At 39.2% G+C, this 8,316-nt stretch overlaps 2 protein-coding genes and 1 non-coding gene across 4 annotated transcripts in view; all 3 read left to right on the forward strand.

Annotated features, from left to right (window-relative positions):
- LOC116706232 (pleckstrin homology domain-containing family G member 1) overlaps positions 1–1,945 on the forward strand; it is a 40,414-nt gene extending 38,469 nt beyond the window's left edge. For both annotated transcript variants that reach the window (XM_032542931.1, XM_032542930.1), the window contains exon 17: positions 1–1,945. This exon is cut by the window's left edge and continues 1,046 nt beyond it. The gene's annotated coding sequence lies outside the window, so the exon portion shown is untranslated.
- An 875-nt stretch (positions 1,946–2,820) lies between these two features.
- On the forward strand, positions 2,821–8,298 carry tcp1 (t-complex 1). The gene is made up of 12 exons (XM_032542279.1): positions 2,821–3,078; positions 3,863–3,948; positions 4,063–4,191; positions 4,599–4,696; positions 4,825–4,935; positions 5,061–5,242; positions 5,585–5,711; positions 5,964–6,139; positions 6,286–6,409; positions 7,245–7,437; positions 7,587–7,750; positions 7,891–8,298. Exons 1-12 carry the CDS (start codon positions 3,006–3,008, stop codon positions 8,102–8,104), a joined length of 1,677 nt encoding a protein of 558 aa, XP_032398170.1. The 5' UTR covers positions 2,821–3,005; the 3' UTR covers positions 8,105–8,298.
- LOC116706874 (small nucleolar RNA SNORA29) lies at positions 3,322–3,460 on the forward strand. The gene has a single exon (XR_004336350.1). It is a non-coding gene; the product is annotated as a small nucleolar RNA SNORA29 (small nucleolar RNA).
- Positions 8,299–8,316: the final 18 nt, after the last annotated feature.

Below are 8,316 nucleotides of genomic sequence, written 5' to 3' on the forward strand. Positions count from 1 at the left end.
GGACACTGCTGCTTTGCCTTGAATGCCCTCCATCATTCAACATCATAGTCCACAAACATAACACATCTCTCAACATAGATCAGAAGCTACTTCTTTGATTGCAGCCATATTTGTAACAACTTATGTGAAACTCTCTGTTCCAGTGCTTCAATGTAAAATACATAATAGGTTAATATTAATAGCAAACCCTGCATGTGAGCTGCCTTAGCACTTCCAGGTTCAAACAGATCTGGTTGTGAAACGTTAGCAAGTGGTCAAAGCAAAAAATGTGCTCAGTCTCTGAATGGGTTTTAATATTCAAAGGAATTCAAATTCTTTTATTGCTTTACTTGTAAGCCCTGTAGAGATAATTGGAGTCATATGAATTGGTTCTGCTGGAGGACTTAGTGCCAATAAACTGTTGAACAGTTACCGTAGTTCAGGATATCTGTAACTAATTGTAAGAAATAAAATCTTGTCTGTGGTACAAGCATCAAAATTCTGATGGTCTTTGGCGGATCTTGACTCTCCAAGGTTTTTTTTTAAATTTGCTGTTAAGATTGTTTTAACTACATTTTTAGCACTCATTAATCTTAAACTGTGTAGGAGCGGTGAACCACAGTGATGGCTAGTGTTTTTAATTGTGCTTACACTCTCAAACTGCTTTGGACGAGCAGCTTTTTAAAATTGCCAGTTCAAATTTGGGATCTTCCAATTTGCTACACGTGCTAGATTGTCACCTTTAACAGCGTCTTTTTTTTTTTTAATCAATAATTGTAACAAAAAGGTTGCAGCTGTAAAGAAAACATGTTGATTAAGATCCAATAGTTTAGGTATAACTAGACTTAGACCTATGAAGTCTATTTGAAGTTATTGTATTTCACTCTACCTGCCACATTTGTCATCAAACAAAAGGTATCACGCTTTAAAATTAAGAGAAGATGCTGATATTTTAATTAATCTGTAAGAAATTGGAGGGCTTCATATTTATTTTGTATCTGTGAGTAAATCAGAGTTGTTTTTACGTGTTATGGTCTATGGGCATCCGTCACGTAATGTGCATCTCAACAAGTGGATGATTTTTTTTTTTTTTTTCATCACATTAATTTTAACCTTTCTTTTTAAGAGGGACCACGAAGGAGAACATTAAGGAAAGAGAGTTAAAAGACTACAGTACTGTATTTGGTGTATTTTTTTTTTAATTTTATTACAAATGATAGTCTGTTTACTTTGTTTACGTTATGGGACACTCCCAACTGTCACACTACTGATTGCATCCACAGTCACAGAAAGAAAGTCACAAAGTTGTTAATCACTTTAATAAGATTCATACAACACTATTGTTTTCTCTCCCCTAGAAGCAAATCTGGTATTTACCACACACTGTCTTTAAAAAAAAATCACTAAAGTTGTCCTATTTATTTGAAAACCTCACTGTTATTTTGGTCCTTATCGCCATTAGCCACAGACAAGTTGTAAAATAAAGTATTTATTAAAAGATGGTTTTATTCAGATTAAGGGACACAGACAAGATTTGAATTAAATACTGTGAATATTTTCAGCAGTAGGTTTTCTCTCACGCACTGCTTAAACACAAGTTCCAAATCAAAACAACACGTGAATAGTTTAAAAGCACAATATGATGGCCTAATGTTCGTATCAGGAAAAGGCTTAAAAACCAAGTTAGGAATATGAAGTATGTGTTTTTTTCATTGTACATTTTGTCCCATGTTTCACTGGTGGGGATTGTCTGTCAATGTTGACTTTTTTTTGCACTTTTCTGTCTTTTTTTACGTTTTATTTGTAAACACTTTGTAAAGATGTACATTTTAGGAAAGTTATTCTTGTATGCCATAGGTATGCTTTATAATGCTTTAATGTTTAAGTTAAGTGTAATGTATTTTTTAACTGCCTAGTTGTCATTGCAGAACAATGTATTGGAGGTATTAAATTCAGATTAAACTCATCTCTGTGTTTTTGTGATTATCATTGAATAAATATAAATATAATACAGACCAGCAGCTGATTACCAATCAGAGGTTATGTTCATCAGTAGGAACTATTCATTGCTTAAGAGACCATCCTCAAAATATAACGTTTGAGATGATGATTGTCATTTTATGAAGAATATGCAAAGTAGGGGATAAAAATAATGATTTCCATACTTTTTTTTTAGCATGTATTTGTTTTATCATAGTTTAAAAGGTAGGCTATATCAGGTTATGACATTTTGGTAGCTATCTAAAGAAGTTAAGAAGTTATGCCCAATTATTAAGACAAAATCAGATTTGTCCTCAATGATAAGGAGTATAGCCCAACCAATAATAGATTTTTTGGGCCAATGCTAATATCCAACTATTTTTATTTATTTGTATTTATGTAAACTATATTTTGCATAATTGTGTTAATTAAAGGGTTTGTTTTTCAAACCCAAAATTTATGGATGAAAACTAATCTCGTCAATACTCTCTGGTGGGCACACTATGACACAGTTTCTAAATTATTTATTCATATTTGTAAATGGACATTTGTATCTTATCTCAATTTCTTGTTACTTACACTTCTATGTGATAAATAGTTCAGCTAATATGTCTGGACATGAATAAAACACATACAATTTGATACAATACAATTCATACTTTCACAACAGGTGTAAAACAAATGTCGCCATACATTTCAATAATAACCAGAACAACAGCAGAGGGCGCACTTGCAGCCCACCATAAAATATATACACATGAACAAGAACCAAGAAGAAAAAATGGGAGGCATGCTGGGAAATGTAGTTTATCGTAAATAATGTGACAAAGCGTTAGTTTTATAATTTGATAAGGGAACCAGTTGATTTAAAACGTAATTACAAATTCAAAGTTGAGATCCTTGACCTAGTTAAAAGCCCTTCAACTGTAATTTCGGGAAATTTTGTGGAAAATTTTCTTCTCGAACTTTCTCCGTTCTGCTTATTGTCGGTTTACCCATGGTGCACTGCGTCGCTTTCTTTCTTCTTGGTTGTGTGGTGGTCCAAAATGTCTCTATTAGATGGTCCGTTAAATGTTCTCGGCCAGAGAACAACTGGTGAATCTGTTCGTACTCAAAATGGTGAGTTGTGGTGCTCTTTTACTTTTTGTTTCAGATACGCTTCATTTATTTTCTATGCGTCACGAATGACCGACGGGAGAAGGGATTTCATTTACTGCAAACGCCACACGTGTGGCTAATGCTAATGCTAGCTAACTTTTATGTTAACTTTAAGCCTCTGCTCCTTCTCTACTGACATGCTGCACAGTCTGCTATTTGTACACAATGTGCAATTTACGCCGACAGCATTAGTTGTGAAGTTGTAATCCCTTTTCAGTACCTTCCACTCGCATCACAATGAATGGACGGCTATGCTAATGGGATAGAAAAAACACTGTCATGGTCTGAAGGTGTGGCTAGTTTACCGTGAACCCCACTCAATAAAATGACAGAATATGTCAGTGACCGGTGTATTACAAATGACGTTGGACTGTGTTAATGTGCGAGCTATCTTTAAATGCAAAGAAAATGTTAATTATATTATTTGGCACGGTTGCTCAGTGGTTAGCGAAGCACTGCTGTGTACTATGTTCGATTCCCGGCCCAGAGACTTGCACATGTACTCGGGGTGATGGGGTTTCTTCCATCATAAAGACATAGCTACATGCTAGGATCTCCTGCCATTGACGTAGCTAGGTACTACAATTGGAGATGGTCCCTGGGCTGCGCACTGCTCCTAATTAGGATGGGTGAAATGCAGAGGATGCGTTTCTTGTAGGTGTAAAACTGCAACCGGCAAATAGAGGATATCTTAAATCATTTGGTGCTTTTAGTGATGGTAGCAGCTTTATTCTTGTCTTTGCAGTTATGGCCGCATCATCCATCGCCAACATCGTCAAGAGTTCCCTGGGACCCGTTGGCCTCGACAAGATGTTGGTGGACGACATTGGGGTCTGTGTCACCTTTTAACAATATATCATTATGTATTCCTTGTATTAATCCTTCTACCTGATTTGAAACATTGTGGTCTGAGTTGCCCACCTGACTCATATTATTGTGTGACAGGACGTGACCATCACCAACGATGGAGCAACCATCCTGAAGCTGCTGGAGGTGGAGCACCCAGCGGCCAAGGTCTTGTGTGAACTAGCTGACCTGCAGGATAAGGAGGTCGGAGATGGGACCACTTCTGTGGTGAGTTGGGTCAACAGCTGGTCCAATATGGTGTCCGAGTTTAGGAGTTGATTGCCACAAGCTCCTTATACTCTCATAGGGAGAATTCACTGTGCTTGGTAAACGTAATTCTTGCTGTACACATCATACTGAGTTTAGTTTGTTTACCGATGTCCTGTTTTAGTACCATGCATCTGCCTTTTAATACGGGTGTGTGGCTATGCTAACAGGAGAGAGAAACTGTCCTTCAGTGTCTGAAGGGGTTGAGCAGCCTAATTTCTGCCACCCCTAATGAAACGATGGTACAATGTGAAACTCTGTTACCTTTACCGCTTACTACATTTTTATTCATGATCTAACACTATTCTCAGTTGGTATATGAAGCCAAAGACAGATTTACTTATGTATGTAATGTGACATTATTTTAGGTAATTCTTGCCGCAGAATTGCTAAAGAGTGCAGATGAGCTGGTAAAGCAGAAGATTCACCCCACGTCAGTCATCAGTGGATATCGTCTGGCATGCAAGTAAGATGTCAACAATGAACTACTCTTTACTCTGTTCAGAAGTGTTTCTAAATGGGCGCAGATTAGCGCTGATTGCTTGAGATCTGTCCAGATGTTTTGACATGCAAACTTGCCTTTTCGTTTTCCAGGGAAGCAGTTCGCTACATAAATGAGAATCTCACTATCGCAACAGATGAACTGGGGAGAGAGTGCCTAATTAATGCAGCCAAGACCTCCATGTCTTCCAAAATCATTGGAGTGTATCCTTATTGCTGGACTATGCATACAATGTTTTGTCACAGGTTTTCTATTTGTGGTGTTTGCAGACAATGAGTAATTGTTTAAGAGAATAAATACCTATCTGCCTTAACCCTCAAGCCCTCAGTGACAGTGATTTCTTTGCTAACATGGTGGTGGATGCTGTCATTGCTGTAAAGTTTGTGGACAGCAAGGGGGTGGCCAAATACCCCATCAACTCGGTGAATGTGCTGAAAGCCCATGGCCGCAGCCAGAAAGAGAGCTTCTTGGTTAATGGTTATGCACTGAACTGCACAGTCGGATCACACGGTAGGTTTAGTTATTACTGTGTGAGTTACTTTAAATTCCCAAATTTAAAATGTACTTTAAAGCATTTTGTAATACCTTAAGCATTACCATTGCAGAAAATTAAACTCCCATTTAAATTTGCTGCTATGTCTCACCTGATGGCGTAAGCAGTGATACGCGTGGGAGACAGTACAATGGCTCTGAAAGGAATATAGATGCAATAGTTTGTAAACTGCATCACAACCTTTCTAGCCAGACAGTAGTAGCCCAAAGTAAAATGTTTCTTTTTTAAATGTATTTGTTCTGTCTTGATACTGTCAAGTTCCATGGTGTTTCCTCTGAACTTGGCTTTTTTTTCTAAAGAAATGGTAAAGCGTATCATCAACGCCAAGATTGCTTGCCTGGACTTCAGTCTGCAGAAGACAAAGATGAAAATGGGAGTCCAAGTAATCATCAATGACCCAGAGAAGCTTGATCAAATCAGACAGAGGTACATACTGTTTTTCTCCTTAACACGGTCAAAATGCATCCTTAAAGATTTTCCCATTTTAAATTTGCTGTGATGCTGAATCAATAGTTTACACAGTGATACGCGTGGGAGAAAATATAAGCAGCCCTGATATATGGCAGCAGTTTGTCTTCAAGCTGTTGTACCAGTATTGTGGGCTGGACAATTTTGTATGTATACTGTATCTATATAGAAGTGCTGAAACTGAATTAATATATCATCTGGTTGTGTTAGGGAATCTGATATTACCAAGGAGAGGATCCAAAAGATTTTGGCATCAGGTGCCAACGTTATCCTGACCACCGGTGGCATTGACGACATGTGTCTTAAGTACTTTGTGGATGTTGGAGCCATGGCAGTGAGAAGGGTTCTGAAGAAGGACCTCAAACGCATTGCCAAGGCAACCGGAGGTAGGGTGGAAGTAAACTGTTAATGCTGATTTATCGGATTGGCTTTTGTGTTACTGGTCTAGTTTCTTGGTCAAGCCCTAATATTCAGTTCTTTAAACTAATAATAAATGATTAAATCTTGGTAATGTTGGTTTGTCCATCTTCAGCCACCATCTGCCCTTCTCTGACCAATCTGGAGGGAGAGGAGACGTTTGAGGCAACTATGCTCGGCCAGGCGGAGGAAGTTATGCAAGAGCGCGTCTGTGACGATGAGCTCATCCTTGTCAAGAAGTAAGAGCTGCAACACTAAATAGCAATGTTTTATATTTCATACTAACTATGAAGTACATCTAACACAATGCAGATTCATAGTTATGTCCGTACAACTCTAGGATCACAACCTTTCAGTGCATTCAACTGTAACTTTTTCTATTGTAGTAGGCAGGAGTTTTGATTAGGGCTGGGTACCGAATATTTAACTTTATAGGCACCAACAAAGTTGCCTAAGTATTGAAAAATGCCTCAGCGTTCAATACCCAATCTCAATAGTGATGGCCGAATGAAGCTTTGTGAACCAGTGTCTTTATTTTCCGAGGCCACTAGATGACGCTATCTTTCCAACAATTGGTTGAGAATATACTGAATTGCAATGCCTTAGGTCTTTCTCTTGAAACCAAAGCTCAATCTAGTGGGCTCACAAAATAAAGACACTGGTTCACGAAGCTTCATTTGGCCATCACTAAATCTCAAGGAGTAAATCATATCGGCGTCCGTGAGCCCTAAGCATCCAGCATGCTTCTACCAAGATCTGTTTGTGATTGGCTGTCTAACATTACACAGTAAGAGGAAGGCATGAACAATTCTACATTACGCACAGAGACAGGGCTAGTAGGAGCTGAAAAATAAAGATTTGGGTTGTAATTGGTATTGAAAAATGTAACGTTTAAGAACCAGTATCAAAGTAATACCGCTATTACCCAGCCCTAGTCGGGATAAACTTGGACAATGAAAAGGGTTTGCATGATCTGTGTTCATGACCTATATAATGTCTGTCTACAGATACATTTTCTGCAGTCTGACGCATGGTAACGGTACTGATTCTGTTTTCTACTCTGAATCCCCTCAGTACCAAAGCACGCACATCAGCATCCATCATTTTGCGCGGGGCAAACGACTTTATGTGCGACGAGATGGAGCGTTCAATGCACGACGCTCTCTGTGTAGTCAAGAGGGTGCTGGAGTCAAAGTCTATAGTGCCAGGAGGTGGCGCTGTGGAGGCCGCTCTGTCAATCTACCTAGAGAATTACGCTACCAGCATGGTGAGCCATATTCTATGAATAAACCTTTGTTTTGTCAAGCATGCAGCTTGTGGGTATGTTTTTAAAGAGATGATTAGATGTTGGTGTATGTAGTTTTGTTTGTAAGCCTGTTTCCCCAATACTAAGATGTTGCTCATCTGTTTTTTCAGGGTTCCAGAGAGCAGCTGGCTATTGCAGAGTTTGCACGGTCTCTCCTAGTCATCCCCAAGACGCTGGCTGTGAATGCAGCGCAGGACTCCACGGATCTGGTGGCCAAGCTTCGGGCCTTCCACAATGAGGCCCAGGTTAATCCTGAACGCAAGAATCTCAAGTGGTGAGTCTTTCCTTACTGGATCCCTTCCTTAATTTAAGAACAAGTTTTTCTTCTTTGGTTGAAATTTTACTTTCTCAGCTGCTATGTGAACTTGTGTAATATGGGACAATCAGTATTTGACCACTGTTTTTGTCTTGTAGGATTGGTCTAGACTTGGTCAATGGCAAGCCAAGAGACAACCGCCAGGCTGGCGTGTACGAGCCCACCATGGTTAAGACAAAGAGCCTCAAGTTTGCCACCGAGGCTGCGATCACCATCCTTCGTATCGATGACCTCATCAAACTGTTCCCAGAGCCAAAGGAGGGTGGGCAGTCGTACCAAGATGCAGTGCAGTCAGGATCTCTGGAGGGTTAAAAAGGCTGATTGGTCCTGATATTTTCATCTGTATTTATGTGTAAGGAGCTCTTCATGGCTGTTGCTCTAGTGTAGGCCATGTACTTTGCCTGTTTACTGTTCTCCCACTCCCTCGCTTCCAGAGGAACTGTTAGTGATTTGTTTTTGGACACTTAATAAAGCTCCAATGGTTGTAAATGGCTGATTTGTTAATTTAGATTAGCTAGCTGTGG

The sequence above is a fragment of the Etheostoma spectabile genome, chromosome 18 (assembly GCF_008692095.1).
Source record: "Etheostoma spectabile isolate EspeVRDwgs_2016 chromosome 18, UIUC_Espe_1.0, whole genome shotgun sequence".
NCBI lineage: Eukaryota > Metazoa > Chordata > Actinopteri > Perciformes > Percidae > Etheostoma > Etheostoma spectabile.

Bases quoted from the DNA above. Each gene is read 5' to 3' on its own strand.
- tcp1 (XM_032542279.1), top strand. From the start codon at position 3,006: ATGTCTCTATTAGATGGTCCGTTAAATGTTCTCGGCCAGAGAACAACT. The intron at 3,949-4,062 runs GTCTGTGTCACC...ATTGTGTGACAG, and splicing joins TGTTGGTGGACGACATTGGG to GACGTGACCATCACCAACGA. The intron at 7,438-7,586 runs GTGAGCCATATT...CTGTTTTTTCAG, and splicing joins AGAATTACGCTACCAGCATG to GGTTCCAGAGAGCAGCTGGC.